The sequence below is a fragment of the Anomaloglossus baeobatrachus genome, chromosome 10 (genome assembly GCF_048569485.1).
Source record: "Anomaloglossus baeobatrachus isolate aAnoBae1 chromosome 10, aAnoBae1.hap1, whole genome shotgun sequence".
NCBI lineage: Eukaryota > Metazoa > Chordata > Amphibia > Anura > Aromobatidae > Anomaloglossus > Anomaloglossus baeobatrachus.
The window spans coordinates 202,136,270-202,158,724 of NC_134362.1; the positions used below are offsets into that span (position 1 = coordinate 202,136,270).

The following is a 22,455-nucleotide window of genomic DNA, read 5'->3' on the forward strand; positions in this document are numbered from 1 at the left end:
GCTCAAGTGCTCTGTAGATAATATATATATATATATATATATATATATATATATATATATATACTGTACTCTCATACCAGATATTAGTCATCACTACGCCAATCACTGCCTCCACTGGTCTTCTTGCTTCCACTTCTGACAAATGATGTCATATGACCACTGCAGCCAATCAGTGACCTCCGCACCCCTCCGTCACGGGTGTGTCACGTGTGTCAGACAGTCATGTGGTTTCTGGCCATAGAAGGTCACAGCGTCTGGCTGTACATTATGCTCCCTGACTTTCAAATGTTCCTGCTGTCAGTATTCATTGCTATAGGCAGCTTTCGTGCTGGGTTCACCTCTCTCCCTTTTGGACCCAGCAGGAGTTCACCCAGATCTACCCAGCTGTTAATTGTCAGTATTTCCTTGGTGTTTAAATACCCCTTCCTTTCTTTTGACTGGGTGATATTTTCAGTTCCTTTAAGCTGAAGTTGCAAGCTGGTGGCTTGTACTCCTTTGTCATATCGTTGCTGAAAACTGTTGTACTTTTGCCTGTGTCATCTAATGATAAGTAGTTCATGTTTTCCCCCTGTTTGTCCCCTTGTGTCTTCTTTAGTTATTTAGTTGGGTTTACAAAGAGCTCATCCCATCTGTTCTGTATTTAGGGCCCAGCACCAAGGATACCTAAGGTCAGGTATCCTGCTCAGCGCATAGGTGCGGAATCTACCTAGGGTGGTGAGGAAACCCAGAGACCAGCAGTAGGTTTGGTCAGGGGTGACCATCTTCCCTCTCCCGAGACACAGGGTTTCCCTTCCCTTTCGCCATGCGTTTAGTACTTCCCCGTACCTAGCGTGACACCCTCATTGATTGTCTGCACTGGTCACGAGCCATCCAAGCCAGTAGAGAAAGCAAGGAGACTGTCTTTTCCTATTCAGACAACACATGAACTCCGCAGCCTCTGGATGGCCACAGACGTCATGTTGCAATCCTCCACTGATGGACAAACTGAAGAAACTGGTGAAAAATGTGTGTGGCAGCACCAAGGAATGGCTGAGGTCCACTAGGTGGATATTTGGGGTTTTTTTCATATTTTTAGATCCACTTGGGACCATTTATATAAAAAAGAGGGGTAGACATCTCCTTTAAAGAATATTCCAGGTCCAGGAAGCAACACAACCCTCTGCTTCCTGGACCTCTATGAATATGACTTGAGGAGGAAGGAAATTAGGACTATAAGCTTACTTTGTTCTTCTCGAGACCTAAAAATGTAGAATCCAAAAATGAAGGTTGCACTGGACAGACATTTTGGATTGGACATACTACTGTAAATCTAGCACGGCCTCGCTAGTCTCAGGGGTTGATAGTGAATCGAATACATCTACGCATTACAGTTGCCTATATTCGCACAACCTCTATTTGAGAATAAAGGCCGCTTTACACGCTGCGACATCGCTCAAGCGATCTCGTTGGGGTCACGGAATTTGTGTCGCAAATTTGGCCGCTTTAGCGATGTCGTTGCGTGTGACACCTATGAGCGATTTTGAATCGTCGCAAAAACGTTCAAAATCACTCATCGGTGACATGCCCCCCTATTTTTGATTATCGCTGCTGCTGCAGCTACGATGTAGTTCGTCGATCCTGCGGCAGCACACATCACTATGTGTGACACCGCAGGAACGAGGAACCTCACCGTACCTGCGGCCGCCGGCAATGAGGAAGGAAGGAGGTGGGCGGGATGTTACGTCCCGCTCATCTCCGCCCCTCAGCTTCTATTGGGCGGCTGCTTAGTGATGTCGCTGTGACGCCGAACGAACCTCCCCCTTAGAAAGGAGCCGGTTCGCCGGTCACAGCGACGTCGCTAGGCAGGTAAATAGTGTGACGGGGACTAGCGATGTTGTGCGCCACGGGCAGCGATTTGCCCGTGTCACACAACCGATGGGGGCGGGTACTCACGCTACCGATATCGCAGCGTATAAAGCGGCCTTAAGGTTGCTCGATATTTTGAAAAATTGTCATTAAAGCTTCCGCCAACAAGTCATTTATAAAAAATAGTTGATATTTGCTAAAAAGAAACAAATGCTCCTTTCCAGTCCTACGGGGCCGGCGTGCTGAGATCCGGATGCAAAGCCTTCCAGCTCCGAAGGAGTAAAGTATAATTTTTGTAAATGTTTGTGTTGACGCATTTTGCTTGGCAAATGATGTCTGCGTCCCATGAAATCCATCTATTTATTCCTGTGACACCTACTGCTGGGATAGAACCGATCTACAACAGACTCTGTTTCAGTTAATCGTCGCCAAAAACAGCTCATGAGTCAACCAGCAGATGTTTTTTTTTCTGTTTAGGTCAAAAAGAACGTATGGGCCGGTTTAGCTTCTCTTCCAGAAGTCAATGTCATAAAAAAGGCAACAGGTTTGATCTGCTGACCTGACCGGCAGCACGAGGAAGGATGATGGACGCCATGAGAAACTCTGCACCCCCTCCGCGTTGTGGAGCCAAATCCTGGATCCCTTCCAATTTCCACACAACAGAATATCTGATTATGTGCTTGGATTTTTATATTGATTTTGTGCGCTCATTTGGAGATTTGTAGCCGAGCTCCTGCATGTGACAGGTGCCTGGTGAAGGAAGTCTCGCTGGGTTATCATTTATGAATATTTACGAATAAATCAGGCTTTGATCTGCGTGAAATACGAGCGTTTAACATTACATTTCATGTTCTGGGAAACAAAAAAAAAATGCAAAATGCTTGGCACCAGAAGATCCAAAAACACATTGTTATCTGCATGGTAACCCAGACATTAACAAAAAAAAATCATGAAAATTATAGTAAATTGATCTTGGCGTTGTAATTGACCATTATGAGAATTTTTTCACCCAACATGTGGCAAAGGCTTAAGATTTTCTTAAGCTTTTGGAGAATTTACATTTTTTTTTAGTGGGCCTTTGAGGTTCAGGTCAGGTTATTAGATCTTGAAAGGCTTAAAAAATTTGGATACTACTTAGTTTGGTCTAATTAGAGATGATCAAACCCTAGTACCAAACATTGAGTATTTTTTTACCCAACATATGGCAAAGACTTAAGATAGTACTTAGTTTGGTGTACTACTAATTAGAGTTGAGCAAACCCAAGGTTCAGTGTTAGTACCAAACATTATGAGAATTTTTTCACCCAACATGTCGCAAAGGCTTAACATTTTTTTATGATTTTGGAGAGTTTACATTTTTTTTTAGTGGGCCTTTGAGGTTCAGGTCAGGTTATTAGATCTTGAAAGGCTTAAAAAATTTGGATACTACTCAGTTTGGTGTACTACTAATTAGAGATGATCAAATCCTAGTACCAAACATTGAGTATTTTTTTACCCAACATATGGCAAAGACTTAAGATAGTACTTAGTTTGGTGTACTACTAATTAGAGTTGAGCAAACCCAAGGTTCAGTGTTAGTACCAAACATTATGAGATTTTTTTCACCCAACATGTCGCAAAGGCTTAACATTTTTTTATGATTTTGGAGAGTTTACATTTTTTTTTAGTGGGCCTTTGAGGTTCAGGTCAGGTTATTAGATCTTGAAAGGCTTAAAAAATTTGGATACTACTTAGTTTGGTGTACTACTAATTAGAGATGATCAAACCCTAGAACCAAACATTGAGTATTTTTTCACCCAACATATGGCAAAGGCTTAAAGGCCCTGTCACACACAGAGATAAATCTGCGGCAGATCTGTGGTTGCAGTGAAATTGTGGACAAGCAGTGCCAAGTTTGTGACTGTGTACAAATGGAACAATATGTCCATGATTTCACTGCAACCACAGATCTGCCAAAGATTTATCTCTGTTTGACGGGGCCTTAAGACGTTTCGAAGAATTTGGAGCGTTTTAATGGTTTTAGTTGGTCTTTGAAGTTCAGGTCAGGTTATTAAATCTTGAAAGGCTTCAAAAATTTGGATACTACTTAGTTTGGTTTACTACTAATTAGAGTTGAGCAAACCCAAGGTTCAGTGTTAGTACCAAACATTATGAGAATTTTTTCACCCAACATGTGACAAAAACGTAAGATTTTTTTTGAAGAATTGAGAGTGTTTTAATTTTTTTCAAGGGGCCTTTGAAGGTCAGGTTATTGGATCTTGAAAGGCTTCAAAAATTTGGATGCTACTTAGTTTGGTGTACTGGTAGTTGATTGAACCCAAGATTTGGTGTTTGTACCGAACACGGACTTTACAAAACAATAGAGTTTGGAGTTCAGATACTTTACGTATGTTGACCACTTGTGAAGCATTGCTTTGCTCGGGTATGCTCAGTGCTCAGCCCAGTACGAGCCACTTGCAGTGCTTGAACAGCTCGCACTGGGGGTAACAATGTTACAAGTGACAGTCATGTGGTTTCTGGCCATAGAAGGTCACAGTGTTTGGCTGCACAGAATGCTCCTTGACTTTCCACTGTTCCTGTTGTCAGTATTCATTGGTATACAGTGCCTACAAGTAGTATTCAACCCCCTGCAGATTTAGCAGGTTTACACATTCGGAATTAACTTGCATTGTGACATTTGGACTGTAGATCAGCCTGGAAGTGTGAAATGCACTGCAGCAAAAAAGAATGTTATTTCTTTTCTTTTTTGTTTTTTTTTAAATTGTGAAAAGTTTATTCAGAGGGTCATTTATTATTCAACCCCTCAAACCACCAGAATTCTGTTTGGTTACCCTAAAGTATTAAGAAGTATTTCAGGCACAAAGAACAATGAGCTTCACATGTTTGCATTAATTATCTCTTTTTCCAGCCTTTTCTGACTAATTAAGACCCTCCCCAAACTTGTGAACAGCACTCATACTTGGTCAACATGGGAAAGACAAAGGAGCATTCCAAGGCCATCAGAGACAAGATCGTGGAGGGTCACAAGGCTGGCAAGGGGTACAAAACCCTTTCCAAGGAGTTGGGCCTACCTGTCTCCACTGTTGGGAGCATCATCCGGAAGTGGAAGGCTTATGGAACTACTGTTAGCCTTCCACGGCCTGGACAGCCTTTGAAAGTTTCCACCCGTGCCGAGGCCAGGCTTGTCCGAAGAGTCAAGGCTAACCCAAGGACAACAAGGAAGGAGCTCCGGGAAGATCTCATGGCAGTGGGGACATTGGTTTCAGTCAATACCATAAGTAACGTACTCCACCGCAATGGTCTCTGTTCCAGACGAGCCCGTAAGCTACCTTTACTTTCAAAGCGTCATGTCAAGGCTCGTCTACAGTTTGCTCATGATCACTTGGAGGACTCTGAGACAGACTGGTTCAAGGTTCTCTGGTCTGATGAGACCAAGATCGAGATCTTTGGTGCCAACCACACACGTGATGTTTGGAGACTGGATGGCACTGCATACGACCCCAAGAATACCATCCCTACAGTCAAGCATGGTGGTGGCAGCATCATGCTGTGGTGCTGTTTCTCAGCCAAGGGGCCTGGCCATCTGGTCCGCATCCATGGGAAGATGGATAGCACGGCCTACCTGGAGATTTTGGCCAAGAACCTCCACTCCTCCATCAAGGATCTTAAGATGGGTCATCATTTCATCTTCCAACAAGACAACGACCCAAAGCACACAGCCAAGAAAACCAAGGCCTGGTTCAAGAGGGAAAAAATCAAGATGTTGCAGTGGCCTAGTCAGTCTCCTGACCTTAACCCAATTGAAAACTTGTGGATGGAGCTCAAGATTAAAGTCCACATGAGACACCCAAAGAACCTAGATAACTTGGAGAAGATCTGCATGGAGGAGTGGGCCAAGAAAACTCCAGAGACCTGTGCCGGCCTGATCAGGTCTTATAAAAGACGATTATTAGCTGTAATTGCAAACAAGGGTTATTCCACAAAATATTAAACCTAGGGGTTAATTGACCCACAGTTTTATGTTGAAAATTTATTAAAATTTAACTGAGCAACATAACTTGTTGGTTTGTAAGATTTATGCATCTGTTAATAAATCCTGCTCTTGTTTGAAGTTTGCAGGCTCTAACTTATTTGCATCTTATCAAACCTGCTAAATCTGCAGGGGGTTGAATACTACTTGTAGGCACTGTAGGTAGTCTTCCTGCTGGACTCATCTCTCTCCCTTTTGCACACAGCAGGAGCTCACCTTCCATCCAGCTGCTGATCACCAGTATTCCCTTGGTGCTTAAATACCCCTTCCTTCCTTAGACTGATGCTGGTGATATCTTTCAGTTTATTAAAACCTAGGTTGCAAGCAGGTGGCCTTTACTCCTCCGTGGTGTCGTTACTGAAAACTTTCTACCTAGGTCATCTGTGGATAAGTAGTTCATGCCTTTCCCTTTGTGTGTCCTCCTTGTGTCTATAGTGCTTAGTGGAGTTGACAAAGAGCTCATCCCATCCATTCCTTATTTAGTTCCCATCACTAGAGATACCTAGGGTCAGGTATCTGGCTTGCCGTATAGGTGTGGAACCTATCTAGAGTGGTGAGGGACCCCAGCTACCAGCTATAGGTTTGGTCAGGGGTCACCATCTTCCCCTTTCCTAAACACATAGTTTCCCTTCCCTTTCTCTGTTTGCTTGGTACTTCCCCATACATAGCGTGACAAACAACAGCATGATCGGATGTAGTGTACACCCAAAGAAAATGGGAAAACCCCATGCACTGGCCCCTGGAAGTGATCTGTTTATGGCTGGCTGCATGTGGGCGGACACCCGAACTGCCCAATTAGTGATGTCCATTGGGGTTCAGGTCAAGTCCGGATCCCAAACCGAACTTTATCTTTACTCTGGTTTAACCCACCGAACCGATCGTTCACGGGTCCGCTCATCTCTACTACTAATCAAATTCGAGAAATTTTTAGAAGTTTGATTTACAGACTTTTTTTCAAATAAAATTGTGTAACTGTTGAAATATTTATCATTTATAGTAACGCCCTGCCACGGAGGCTGTTAAAGAGGGGCCATTAGTAAGGAAAGTTTAAGTTGCCTTTCGACATCTCAAGTACCTGCTTCAACCAGGAGCAAAGTTTAGAATCTGGATATTCAGACCTTCTCTTGTGAGGTGTAAAAATCACCAAACTTTTTCATTGGTCTTACAAGATGGTACCAATTTGAGGGAGCTTTTAGAGGAAGAATCGTCCACTCTCATATTGCTATTCGCATGACCATGACACATCTCACATCTGTCCAAGTTCCCGAAATGGAATTTGGGAATATGTGAGATATGTCATGTTCATGTGAATAGCAATATGAGAGTGGACGATTCTTCCTCTATTAGCGCTCTCATTGCTGTAGTTTGTGCCTACTTTGAAGCGTGTTGACATCAAAACCGCCGTCAACTTGAATTCTGATCCTCTCCTTATTCGATCATCTGGCAGCGCAGGATTTAACCCATTTTCTCCCAGCCTTTGTTGCCTTCATAACTTGTGAGTCTGCAGCAGTCTATTTCTAACGTCCTTTAGTGGTTGTGGTCACACAACTCAACCAACTGAGCATATCCAATTTCACGTTTTGTCGACCTATACTTTGATAAGACCCTATTGTGCTTTTTGTCCTTCCAGTATATCCTTTAATAATGAGAAATGACAGAGAAATAGTATTGAACACGCTTGCTGAAATGTATTTAATACTTTGCACAAAGCCTTTGTTGGTGATGAAGCTTCCAGATGCCTCCTGTATGGAGGCACTAGTCGCCTGCATTGCTCAGGTGGAATTTAGGCCCGTTCTTCCGCACACACTCCTCACATCCTGCAGGTCCAGGCTCCTTCTATAAGCTCTGAGCTTTAGTTCCTTCCATATATTTTCTATTGGATTCAGCTCTGGTGATCGTCTCGGCCATTCTAGCAGATTTATTTTCTTTCTCTGAAATCAGTTGAGAGTTTCCTTGGCTGTATGTTTGAGATCATCGTCTTGCTGAAATGTCCACCGTCATTCCATTTTCATCCTCCTGGTAGACGGCAGCAAATTTTCAGCAGGAATGTCTCGGTACATTTGTCCATTCATCCGTCCTTTAATTATATGAAGTTTGCCAGTGCCATATGCCGAAAAACAGCAGCACACCATGACATTCCCACCTCCAAACTTCACTGTTGGTGTTATATGGGGGATTTGCCTTTTGGCCTCCGAACAAGGTGTGTATTATGGCATCCAAAGAGTTCACTTTTGGTGTCATCTGACCAGATTATATTCTTCCGTATTTCGCAGACTTGTCTAAACGTTGTTAAGCAAACTTTATATGCTCTTGAACCTGCTTTTTGTTCAGTAATGGAGTCTTGCGTGGTGAGCGTGCGTACAAGAGCGTGCATACAGGCCATGGATCGTTAGTGCATTACTTATTGGTTCCTTTGAAACAATTGTACCTTCTGATTCCAGGTCTTTCTGTATCTCTTCAGAAGTGGTGGCTCTTGGACAATTTTGTGATAATTCTTTTCACATCTCTCTCTGAAATCTTGCAGGCACTTGGTCGTGGTCGGTTTATGGTAAAATTATATTTTTTCCACTTTTGGATTATGGCCCAAGCGCTCCTCACTGGACACTTCAGTAGATTAGAAATTCTTGTGTAACCAATGCCTTCAGTATGTTTTACAACAATAAGGTTGTAACGGTCTTAAGACAGCTCACTGGTTTTACCCATCATGAGATGTTTCTTGTGTGGCACCTTGGTAATGAAACACCTTTTCAGGCCATTGGTTAAACCACCTGATATTTTTCGCTAAGACGAAGGATTTTTTTCTAATTTCTGACAGATTTTAGCTGGTGTCATGACTTTCCATGGATTTTTGCACCTCTTTTTTCATGTGTTCAATACGTTTTCCCTGTGTCATTTCTCATTATTAGACATAATTTTTGGACATCTATGCTTTGATTTCTTTGCCTGTGTGGATTGGATGGGTTGTTACTGAAATCTAGTGAGACATTAATTTCAATAGCACCTTTGGAAATATATTTACCCCATGCTCTACCTTTCTTTATAGTCTGCCCCTTTAATAATTTTTTGTTTCCAGACGTGTAATCATTTAGGAAAGATTTATTTTTTTTTCTGCTCCTCATCTTGTAACTTGCTTGATCAGCTAAAGTACTTCACCATATAATTTGTGTGTTTGATTTGTCTTAATTAGATTTATTTATAGGTAACTGATCATTTCGTCAACTGTCGGCAATTAGAGGTGACAGTTAACTCTTTGTCACCCTTTCGGTGACACCAAAAACCCACTGGTAATTGTTCGAGCCGGTCCTCTATGTGGTCAACCTCCGAGACAAAGGAAAACAGAATCCTTTATATTCTTTATCACATTGTTTATTAAATATTTATATTATGCAATGTATCTGCTTTATTACTTAGCTGCACAAACTGCTTAGTTATTACTGTTATTTTTGATTACTTTCATTTTTTATCGTCAGTAACCGGACCCTTCTTTGATGGCCTATCCTTAGGTAGGTCATCAATGTCTGATTGTCCGGGGTTCGACACCCCGCACCCCTGCCGATCATTCTCGGTCCCGGCGGCAGCAAGAAATGCTCAGTTCCGGTGCTGCTTCATCTTCCGATAGCGGCCGCGGCCGGGTACTCCACATCCGCCTTCTATTGATTCGAATGTATCCGGCTGAAGAAGATGGAGCAGCTCCGGAATAGAGCATTTCTGGCCGCCTAGACCGAGAACTCCTGATCGGTGGAGGTGTGGGGTATCGGGCCCTGGTCGATCAGACATTGATGACCTATCCTAAGCTTAGGCCATCAATGTAAAGGTAGTGTACAACTGCTTTAAGATTTAAATCACCCCGGTGATACGGTCATCCAAGTTTTTGTCTTGGTTTTCCATATTTTTTATTTTATTTTAGTGTTATTCTTTCTGTGAAAATTGTCAGAAGTTCAACAAACCCAATTAAAAGCCCCAACACAATAGATAGATGCTGGATGAGTGATCAACCGAAAGCTATCTCTCCCAACTCCACCATACTCGGATGAGGGCTCTATGAAGGAAAGCGTCTACAAGACTCCTTGGGCAGCTGCTTGTCTCTCGGAGAATAAAAGGACTGGCCTTCAGATATCGAATGTGCCGAGTCTTTTTGACCCAAAACAACACCATTTACGGGTTGAACTAGATGGACTTAGAGTCTCCCTTCAACCTTAAAAACTATGATATGATTTGGTGGCGTGTTGGAAGGCCCCCACACACTGTATCCTTCCGATATTGGCGAGTTCGGCCCACATCGGTCTTTTGTGTACGAGGGCCTAAAGTCAATGAAAGTCAGTGAGAATTTGCCAATATTTGCATAAAAATTGACCCAGCATTGCAGTCATGGCTGTTACCAACAAAGGTCAACACACTTTATTATAAAATTGCTCTTTTCGCTATTTTTTTGTAATAAGCCAAAATGAGGAGCCGTTATTACAAGAACAGACGATAATCATAGGTATTATTTTTAACCTGCAAAAATATTATTAGATATTACTACATTCGGATAAATATATTTAAATATTATCAGCATTTATACTATTTTTATCCTTTGCAATTATTTGGTATCTTTCTATATTGCTTTTGAGAATTTATAATTATTTATCTTTTTATAAAACGGTCCATATTTTACAATTAATATTTATTTTTGTATATTACTTTTCTACCTTACTATTATTAGTATATTTTTATATTACCTTTTAACACTTTACATTGAGTATTAATACGCAATATATTTTTAAACTACTTTTTCCACTGTACAGTTGTTTAATTTGCTTTTATATTTTATTTGTTTTTATATTATAGTTGCCTTTATATTTTATTCATAATTTACAAATATGTATCATCTTTTTATAAAATGGTTCATATTTTACACTTAATGTTTATCTTTGTATATTACTTTTATACTCTACTAATATATTTATACATTATACACACACACACACACTATATATATATATATATATATATATATATATATATATATATACACAGTACAGACGAAAAGTTTGGACACACCTTCTAATTCAAAGAGTTTTCTTTATTTTCAAGGCTCTGAAAGTTGTAGATTCACATTGAAGGCATCAAAACTATGAATTATCACATGTGGAATGAAATACTTAACAAAAAAGTGTGAAACAACTGAAAATATGTCTTATATTCTAGGTTCTTCAAAGTAGCCGCCTTTTGCTTTGATTACTGCTTTGCACACTCTTGGCATTCTCTTGATGAGCTTCAAGAGGTAGTCACCGGAAATGGTTTTCCAACAGTCTTGAAGGAGTTCCCAGAGATGCTTAGCACTTGTTGGCCCTTTTGCCTTCACTCTGCGGTCCAGCTCACCCCAAACCATCTCGTTTGGGTTCAGGTCTGGTGACTGTGGAGGCCAGGTCATCTGGCGTAGCACCCATCACTCTCCTTCTTAGTCAAATAGCCCTTACACAGCCTGGATGTGTGTTTGGGGTCATTGTTCTGTTGAAAAATAAATGATGGTCCAACTAACCGCAAACCGGATGGAATAGCACGCCGCTGCAAAATGCTGTGGTAGCCATGCTGGTTCTGTATGCCTTCAATTTTGAATAACTCCCCAACAGTGTCACCAGCAAAGGCCCCCCACACCATCACACCTCCTCCCCAATGCTTCACGGTGGGAACCAGGCATGTAGAGTCCATCCGTTCACCTTTTCTGCGTCGCACAAAGACACGGTGGTTGGATCCAAAGATCTCAACAGACCAAAGCACAGATTTCCACTGGTCTAATGTCCATTCCTTGTGTTCTTTAGCCCAAACAAGTCTCTTCTGCTTGTTGCCTGTCCTTAACAGTGGTTTCCTAGCAGCTATTTTACCATGAAGGCCTGCTGCACAAAGTCTCCTCTTAACAGTTGTTCTAGAGATGTGTCTGCTGCTAGAACTCTGTGTGGCATTGACCTGGTCTCTAATCTGAGCTGCTGTTAACCTACGATTTCTGAGGCTAGTGACTTGGATAAACTTATCCTCCGCAGCAGAGATGACTCTTGGACTTCCTTTCCTGGGGCGGTCCTCATGTGAGCCAGTTTTTTTGTAGCGTTTGATGGTTTTTGCCACTGCACTTGGGGACACTTTCAAAGTTTTCCCAATTTTTTGGACTGAAAGACCTTCATTTCTTAAGGTAATGATGGCCACTCGTTTTTCTTTACTTAGCTGCTTTTTTCTTGCCATATTACAAATTCTAACAGTCTATTCAGGACTATCAGCTGTGTATCCCCCAGACTTCTGCACAACACAACTGATGCTCCCAACCCCATTTATAAGGCAAGAAATCCCACTTATTAAACCTGACAGGGCACACCTGTGAAGTGAAGACCATTTCCGGTGACTACCTCCTGAAGCGCATCAAGAGAATGCCAAGAGTGCGCAAAGCAGTAACCAAAGCAAAAGGCGGCTACTCTGAAGAACCTAGAATATAACTCAGATTTTTAGTTGTTTCACACTTTTTTGTTAACTATTTCATTCCACATGTGTTACTTCATAGTATTGATGCCTTCAATGTGAATCTACAATTTCCAGAGTCATGAAAATAAAGAAAACAATTTGAATGAGGTGTGCCCAAACTCTTTTGTGTACTGTGTATATATATATATATATATATATATATATATAGTACACAAAAAAGTTTGGACACACCTTATTTATATATACTATATATTTTTAGATTACCTTTTAACACTTTACATTGTTTATTATTATATTTTTAAACGACGTTTTCCACTTTGTAGTTCTTTTGCTCTTATTTTATTCTATATTGGTTTTATATTTTCTTCATAATTTACAAAATGTATTACATTTTTATAAAAAGATTCTCATTTTAAAATTAATATTTCTCCTTGTATATTACTTTTATACTTTACCAATATATTTATATATTATTATTATTATTTATTATTATTATTATTATTTATTATTATAGCGCCATTTATTCCATGGCGCTTTACAAGTGAAAGAGGGTATACGTACAACAATCATTAACAGTACAAGACAGACTGGTATAGGAGGAGAGAGGACCCTGCCCGCGAGGGCTCACAGTCTACAGGGAATGGGTGATGGTACAATAGGTGAGGACAGAGCTGGTTGCGCAGTGGTCTACTGGGCTGAGGGCTATTGTAGGTTGTAGGCTTGTATATATATTTATTTTACTATGTATTTTATATAACACTTTACATTGAGCAATAATATTATATTCTAAACCATTTTTTCCACTTTATAGTTCTTTCTCGTTTGCTTTTATATTTTATCTTATTTTATATTCGCTTTTATAGTTTATTTTATATTTATAATTTACAAATATTTATTATATTTTCATTAAATGGTTCTACTCTTCTAATACCACCAATACTCTACTTATATATATATATATATATATATATATATATATATATATATATATTAGTAAAGTAGAGTATTGGTGGTATTAGAAGAGTAGAACCATTTAATAAAAATATAACAAATATTTGTAATTTATATATATATATTATATATGTAATTTATATATATATAATTTATTTTACTATATATTTTATATTAAAAGTTAACACTTTACATTCAGTAATAGTATTATATTTTTAAACTACTTTTTCAACTTTATAGACCTTTATCCTTTGCTTTTATATTTTATTATATATTTGCTTTTATATTTTTTATACTTTTATTTTTTATTTACAATTATTTACTATCTCTTTATAAAATGGTTCATATATTACAATGAATGTTTATGTTTGGCTATTATTTTGATACTCTACTAATATATTTATACATTTTATATATATATATATATATATATATATATTTATATTTTACTATATATTTTATATTGCCTTTTAACACTTTACATTGAGAAGTAATATATTTCTTCACTACTTTTTCCACTTTATAGTCCTTTATCTTTGGCTTTTATATTTTATTCCTTGTTATCTATCCATACCTCACCGTTCTATTCTATGATCTGGTTCTGCGGAATAATGCTGGATAATAAGGAATGATCAGTGATTGAGCCGAGACGCGCTCCTCCCTTTGTATAGCACACACCCGTCGCTGCCATATCAGTGATGTAATATGTTTATATATCCAAATGTCACCAGTGCTGATTGCATGAGATGGGGGGAAAGAATGTACTTGCTCAGCAAACCCGGCTCTGGGCTAAAATGTGAGCGTGAAATCCGTGGTTTATTTTTATAATAATGTTTACTGCCGTTTAATGACCCTGAAAAGGCTCCGTACTCAGAGGCTTTGTATCTCCAAACAGGAGCGTATTACTCTTACTACAACCTCTGCTAAACTGCTACGGGGGCGAAATTACACAGATAGATCATACCAGCGGCATAGCAACTATTTACATCCTAATCACCCCACCCCCGGCTGCATTGTTCTGTATCTACATTATCTCTTTATGTTATAATGTTAAAAGCTGAAAATCACAGCTAGTCACAGTGGTCTCAGTGCTGGGACCACCAGGGATCTGCAGCACCTCCACAGGTGAAATGAAGTATTACATTGTGTTGTCACAAACGTGTCACAGCCTGTTGGGTCTAGAATCAAAAGGTCAACGAGTATAGTTGACCGTGGATCCTCTTTAGTGCCCGCTCATCGTTTACCCTTAGTTGGAGGTTATTTAATTCCATCCGGTGCTGAAGTGGTTAAGGTTCCTTTCTATCCTGCAGTAATCTAACAGGTGGTTGTAATCTCAGCCATAGCTGTTCACTTCTGCAATAAATAGCCACTCTTCACTCCTCCCTTTGTCGGCCATAGCTCATACTATACTGTCCACTCTGAAAGAACCAGTCTCTGGAAGAGCTTAGGTGTTTGTTCCTGTTGCAGCGGAGTTGTTTTCTGCTTTAGAAGCTGTGGAGTTCTATTTGTTATGGCTTTTCCACCTGTTTGTGTTATCGTCCTCGTGTTGTCTTATTGCAGTGCCAAGACTAGCATTTCACTGGCCTTCACACTGGGAAGGGTGAGTTCAGGGCCAGCTAGGGCCTAGACACGTAACGGCGCATGGGGGAAAAGGCCCCATCTATCGATGTTATGATTTGCAGGAATCATCCTTCGATGAGTGTTAGGAGACGACCCTGGTCCCTTCTCCCTAGCTCCAGGCCTTCCATTGTATTGCTTCCCTGGTTTCCCTGTTTTGTGTTGCTCAATGGGTTTCCTCTTGCATTTGGCATAACAGATTTGCATAGTAATCAATATGCTGGCTTGTGTTATATACAGACATCATGGGCCCTGACGAGAAATATATTCTAGTTTTAGGACTCCAATTAGAGGGATTGACCTACAGACCACTATTATCACCTATTTACAGTAGAGGTGACCTCAATGATTGCGAGAAAGGGGTCCCCTTTGCGAATGGAGTACATACCACACATACGTGACCACCTTACAATCACTGTCTGTTAGAACAGTGGTCACACATGCGTATTATCACTTCCATAGATAAAACAGATGTGAATGGAGTAGTGGTCATTGACGAGCACTATCACTCCACTCGCAAAGGATTCCAGTAATTGCTTCGGTCCCATTGGTCAGACCCCCAACGATCATACAATTATCACCAATCGTGTGTATAAAATGTTGTATTTTGAGACAACCACTTTAAAATAGCTTTCATAAAAGCATAAGGGCCCCTTCAGATTGCGTTTTTACCTATGTTCAATGGTCCCATCGGGGCTTCCATCCGAAGTCCCCCACAAATCGTGTTTCAGACACATGCGTCGATGGGGCTCATTGAATGTAATGGAGCAGACGGAGTTAGCGTGTGCAGACTATGTCTGGGTGTGCGCCTGCACATGCTGACTCCGTCTGCTTAATGATGAGCGAGTTTCGAAAAACTCGGAGTCGCGGGGAGAGGAGTTGGATTCCATCGGGCCTTCATCCAAACCCCCCGCAAAACGGGTTTCGGATGCATGCGCCGACGGGGCTATTGACTATGAGGGAGCAGACGTAATGATGAGCGAGTTTCGAAAAACTCAAACTCGCGATATTCGTAACAAGTACTGACTAATACTCAAGTATGCATTCCGAATAGCATGTACAATCCAAGTCAATGGGGAATACTCGCAATGTAACGAGTAACCCAAATGCCGCACTATTCGTACGAGTAGCGAATAGTACGGCATTCGGGTTACTCGTTCCATTTCGAGTATCCCCCATTGACACACATTATTTGGAACAAATACGTGAGTATTAGACAATACTTGTTACGAGTATCGCGAATCCGAGTATTTCGAAACTCACTCATCATTTAGTCTGTGCCATTATAGTCAATGGCCCCGTCAGCACATGCGTCCGAAACCCATATTGCGCAGGGGGTTCGGACGGAGGCCCCGACGGGAGCACTTTAATGTAGGTAAAAATGCAGCCTAATACTTGTGCATTTTTATGCCCATGCAGTTTCATTAGCACTATCTTTTGGTAGTAACAATCCGCGGGAGCGTAGTGTTTATTGAACTGGTGCCAAAAAGAACCCAAATTATGCCGCTTTATGAGCGGTATCTCTCAGAACAACCTAATAGGGTATTTTTAAATTGTTTACAAAAAAGTTGATTGTTTCCAGATCTCAGATTTTGTAATTCATGGCTATTTTTGGGTGAAAAGGGCAAAAATTAGCACAAATGGAGATCAAATTTCACTAAAGCCATGCAGGAGTTAGGCAGGCTTTGCACACTATGATATCGCAGGTGCGATGTCGATTGGGGTCAAATCAAAAGTGACGCACATCCGGCGTCGCAGTCAATATCGTAGTGTGCAAATCCTTTTTGATACGATTAACGAGCGCAAAAGCGTCGTTATCGTATCATCGGTGCAGGGTCCGACATTTCCATAATGCCGGTGCAGCGACAGGTACGATGTTGTTTCTTGTTCTTGCGGCACATCGCTGTGTATGAAGCCACAGGAGCGAGGAACATCACCTTACCTGCGTCCCGGCTGCAATGCGGAAGAACGGAGGTGGGCGGGATGTTTACGTCCTGCTCATCTCCGCCCCTCTGCTGCTATTGGCCGCCTGCCGTGTGACATCGCTGTGACGCCGCACGACCCGCCCCCTTAGGAAGGAGGCGGGTCGCCGGCCAGAGCGACGTCGCAGGACAGGTGAGTGCATGTGAAGCTGCCGTAGATATAATGTTCGCTACGGCAGCTATCACCATGATATCGCACCTGCGATGGGGGCGGGGACTATCGCTGCAGCATCGGTAACACATTGTTACCGATGTCGCAACGTGCAAAGTACCCCTTACCCTTCTGCTCTCATGAAGTGCAGTAAGCCTGGACAGAACCAGTATATGTAGTGAAAAATACATATCTCAGAATGACGGCCATTTTGAACTGGAGCTTGTTTATCCCATCCCGTCAGGGATCAGCGGCATAATGGCCACTCTCCTGGATTCCAATCATTGTGGATTTGTTTTTCAGCTTTTTTAGATATATAAAGAAATAAGAACTTTGTTTTCCTCTTTAAGCTGAGAGCTGTAATCCGTAAACACTTGTGAGGTCTTAAAATTCTTCTTGGGAGTTGGGCGGCGTACTTGGGTCTTAGCGGACTCCTCGCCTGTTTCCAGCCCGCTTGCACGCAGTATCGGTTTGGTAATGACAGGTCTAATAACAGTTTGCTTTTCTCCATGTTGATATGTCGCTCCCATAAAGATTTTTTTATGAATATTTTGAGGGTTAAATTCTAATCTTGAAGGTTTTGCAGATCCGCTAGTCAGTCTCCTTAAAATTTAATATACCTCGTTAATGCTTACTTGCAAACACTGAAGGATTTTTACGATTATAATCATGTGTTACAGCACCTAGTACTGTTCCTAAGCAGCATACTAATCAGCTTAATGAGATATTACTGCACTTTTTGTTGACTAAGGCAAAATCCTTTTTATTGTTGGAAAGCTTGTCCTTTTATTTTTATTCAAAACATTATCATGTTTTATTGTATGCCAGAGACGGTCTGTGGGCTCGGCAAATAACAGCCAAACTTTTATATTTCATTGTATATTAACTGCTGGATGTGTGTATATTAAGTGCTGAACGTGGCCGAAGCTTTGAAGGACGATGCGGCGCTCCCGCGGCTTCATTTAGGAAATTTAGAACATTCTGGCAACGCAAAAAACATCCGATGGCGTCTGATCGCATGGGATACTTTCAATTTGGGCATATTATGAGATATGTCGGTATAGTATTTGACACCATTGATCAAGCTAAATCAATCCCTTAATGAAAAGTCCACTTTTTTGCGGGATTGACCCATCCAGCACACTTCAAATTGGGCCCCAATGTTTCGAGGGCATTTCCGGGAAAGATCAGGGGCAGATGTGGCCAAAGGTGTGCTACCTGGAACCACAGTCTTGGGATGGCTGTCACGGACAGGCTAGAGGAAAGCTGCCCACTAAGCAGGATCCCGAGAACCCCAAAACCCTTTAACCACTATACAGGGATTTGGAATTACTACAGGGCCCCGGAGATCACTGCAATCCCAAGAAGAGTAGTTGTCAGGCAGGGTGAAACTAGGAGATACAGAAAAGGGACAAAATCGGCAAGACAAGAGCGTAGTCAGGAAATAAGGCTAAGGTCAAAACTGGAGATGGCAGCGAGGTACAAAAACAGCAGGCAGGAGAGTAGTCAGAGAGCAAGCAGGAGTCAAAACACAAGCATCAATATACAGAGCAGAGCAGGAACCAGACACAAGCAGGATTAACTAGGCTATATCTGGCTGCAACCAGCAGAGAGGAGGAGGAATAAGAAGGGTGTTGTGCCTTCCCGTTGGCTGAGGCTGAAAGGTGGTAGCGTCAACTGGAAGACACACACCACCACAGTCAGCCAGTGCTACTGCAGGTCCCAGGGAAACCCAGCATAGTGGATAAGCAGAGCCCGCGCCCACCAGAGCCACTGGCACCGACTCTTCCCCTATCACTAGCATCGCCCTCGGCAGGAATATGGCGACGCCTGGTGACCGAACCAGAAGTCACAGGAATGGACTCTGGTGGAGACGTGACATGAATATTCTGGCCTGTTTTATGGCCATTCCTGTGAGGATCAACCATATTCCATGATTTACAATCTGGAATTTTTGTGGATATTCCTTGGTTTCATAGAAATGGCCATCTAAAACTTGGAACACATTCGTATTGTCCATATCTACCAATCAATAGCCATTTCTTGCTGATGGAAACCATGCCGTAGCCACCGGAAGACATTTTAAAAACCTTCGATGGGATCTTACAAAGGTTATTGAGTTCGACTTCTTGACTTAATTTTTTCTTTGCCTCTTACTGCATCAAAAAAAAAAAAAAATCATTGACGCTGTTCTGAATTATATCTTTGAATTAGTCGATACTGGAAGCTTTTGATTGTTTATCCATTAGTTGCGTCTATAGATTCCAACTTTTTGACCTTTGCCACCTCTCACCTATCCTTGGTCATTTTTATTTTCACAAATAATTATGTGAATGTATCTTGTCCCCAAGTCAATGAATGTCAATCTCATTCTGTGTTTTTTTTTTTTCTATTTTAGGGATGGAGGAAGCTAGTTTGTGCCTTGGAGTTTCTTCGGCTGTGCCTGACGTTGACACTCACCTCAATAACTCTTTGCTTAATGGCCAGTATTCAATGAGTCAGAAGCTGCACCAGATCACATCCCAGCTCAGTCACGCCTTTCCGGAACTGCAGAACCGTCAAAAATCAGAGGACAAGTCGGGAGCTTCGCCCATTGACGAAAAGAGTCATGTGTCAATGACAAATCAACCAATCAGCAGTCAGATGGCTCTGTTGGCCAACCAGCTGAATCGAGAGGTTGATAGTGGTCTTAACGGAAGAGTCGATCTTCAACAGTTTCTAAATGGACAAAACCTTGGTATCATGTCCCAAATGAGTGATATTGAGGACGACGCAAGAAAAAATAGAAAGTACCCTTGTCCGCTTTGCGGCAAACGTTTCCGTTTTAATAGCATTTTATCCCTCCACATGCGTACCCACACTGGTGAAAAACCCTTTAAGTGTCCGTATTGTGACCATAGAGCGGCCCAGAAAGGTAACCTGAAGATTCATTTACGCACACACAAACTTGGTAATCTCGGCAAGGGTCGGGGGAGGGTGAGAGAAGAAAACCGCCTTTTGCATGAACTGGAGGAAAGAGCAATACTGAGAGACAAACAGCTGAAGAACAGCCTTCTCCAGCCCCGACTTGATGTGAAACCCCAACAGCAGCACTTACAGCAATCTCCACTATCTAATTGTCATATCTCTGTGCAACCGAATAACACCCCGTCTGATGTTTCCAGCAAGGCGCCTTCTCCCAAACCTTCAGTCGTGCAAGACGAAGCAATAGCACCGACCACTGGATTCAGGTGTACTTTTTGCAAAGGAAAGTTTAAGAAACGCGAGGAACTTGATAGACATATCCGAATTTTGCACAAGCCTTACAAGTGCACTCTTTGCGATTTTGCAGCTTCTCAAGAGGAAGAATTGATTAGTCACGTTGAGAAAGCTCACATAACAGCGGAGTCTGTTCAAGGTCAAGGGTCCAGTGGAAATGGAGAACAGGCGGCCAACGAGTTTCGCTGCGAGGTGTGTGGACAGGTTTTTAGTCAAGCTTGGTTCTTGAAAGGCCACATGCGAAAACATAAGGATTCTTTTGAGCACTGTTGTCAGATTTGCGGAAGGCGATTCAAGGAGCCTTGGTTCTTGAAGAACCATATGAAAGTTCACCTGAACAAATTGTCTGTTAAGAACAAATCCCCTAGCGAAGCCGAGGTGCCAGTCTCCATGAGTAGTGTTTCTCAAGAATCCCATGCAAATCTCTACTCCCGATATATATCATGTTTGCAGAGTGGCTTCATGCCATCGGAAAAAGCAAGCTTGAGTGAGCATGGTCACGTGTACAACAAGGGAGACTTGAAAGACAAGGATGTTCTGGGTAAGCTGCTGTCACCGATTGCGAGCTTGGCCCATAACATGTCTGAAAGCGATAAGCATTCGTTACTTGGCTCTCTCAACCTGGTGCCTCCCTTAAAATCCAGCTGCATAGAACGATTGCAAGCTGCAGCCAAAGCTGCCGAGATGGATCCAGTAAACAGCTACCAGGCCTGGCAACTAATGGCCAGAGGAATGGCAATGGAGCACAGCTTCCTGTCTAAAGAGCAGCAGATCCAGCGTAACCATGAAGATTCATTAGCAAACGCCGGAGTTCTGTTTGATAAAGACAAGAGAGAGTATGTGATTGTAGGACCAGATGGCTCCAAACAGAAAATGCAATCTGATTTAGTTCACGGCTCTAAAATTTGCAATCAGAGAGACGTGCCATCAAAACTTGAACTTTTAGAAAGCACTAGAGATTTCTTGTCGCATGGCCTCAACCAGGGGCTCGAGTACAATATGCACAGCTCCGTGAAGGATAAGCCCACCGAATGCCCTGACTGTGGTAGAGTCTTCCGAACCTATCACCAGGTCGTCGTGCACTCGAGAGTCCACAAAAGAGATCGAAAGGCCGAAGAAGAGGCAATTCATGTCAACCTTGAGGACCGACGGGGATCAGGAAGTGATCAAGAATCTCAATCCATGAGTCGATCTACCACCCCAGGATCATCTAACATCACTGAAGAGAGCGGAACGGGTGGTGCCCTTTCCCAAACGGGAAGTGCACAAGAAGACAGCCCGCACCCCTCATCACCCTCATCTTCAGGTAAAGAATCTACTTATCCTAATATGAGATAATAGAAAAAGTTCTCTAAATTATTAGCTAATTATAACGCTTTAGAGAGGTTGAACTCTATTGGAAAGACATGGCTACTTTCTTCCCAAAACAGCGCCTCACCAGTCCATAAGTTATGTCTAGAGATGAGAGAATCGATTTGTAGGAACCCAGTCCAGCTGCCACATCAGTAGGACATGGCTCCAGATAAATGCCTTGTGAACCAGGTCCTACTTGCCAGTGTCCCTTGTGCCTTTTCTGATTCCTTGGCATGGTGCGAGGTTATGCATGATAAACCAGGTCTTCAAATTAGAAGAGGCACCAGGAATTTCATCAGATAGGAGACAATTCGCAAGGTTTCCGTTAGGCGTCCATAGAATACTGATAGGAACAATATACCAGGGTCTTATGAATTTATTCATTCATCTGCAGTATCGGACTCAACAACTGGACTGGCAAGGCGCTGTTCAGACCATATAAAAGGCCAAATACTGTAACATTCACATAGTCAAAAAAGGATTTTCTTAGACTGAAATTAGGGATCCTGCCTATAGGACTGTACAATGGGGCTATCCTCTACTAAGACGTGGTTTGACACAGTAGAGGGATAGTTATGATTTCTCGAGAAGGTGGTCATCTCTACCACCATTGCCATAGATGTTCTGTAAATTATCTGTAGAGGGGTACGCCATCATGTAGGGGGTGCAGTGAAATCATGAGCCCCCTGCATCCACAGAGACTGATCTTCAGAAACCACATCTTGACTCCAGGTCCTCATCTCTGTTATCCTCATATATAAGCCTACAGATAACACTTGCCTTATCTATCCATGTTCATGACTTTTTATAAACAC

The 22,455-nt window shown here is 41.9% G+C and overlaps 1 protein-coding gene across 5 annotated transcripts in view; it reads left to right on the top strand.

Moving 5' to 3' along the window:
- The window catches only part of ZNF536 (zinc finger protein 536), an 841,915-nt gene that overhangs the window by 348,248 nt on the left and 471,212 nt on the right, over positions 1–22,455 (top strand). For all 5 annotated transcript variants that reach the window (XM_075326157.1, XM_075326158.1, XM_075326156.1 and 2 more), the window contains exon 5: positions 19,428–21,593. In XM_075326157.1, coding sequence (XP_075182272.1) covers positions 19,430–21,593 — 2,164 coding nt within the window. In that variant the 5' untranslated portion in view covers positions 19,428–19,429. The remainder of the gene's footprint in view (positions 1–19,427; positions 21,594–22,455) is intronic.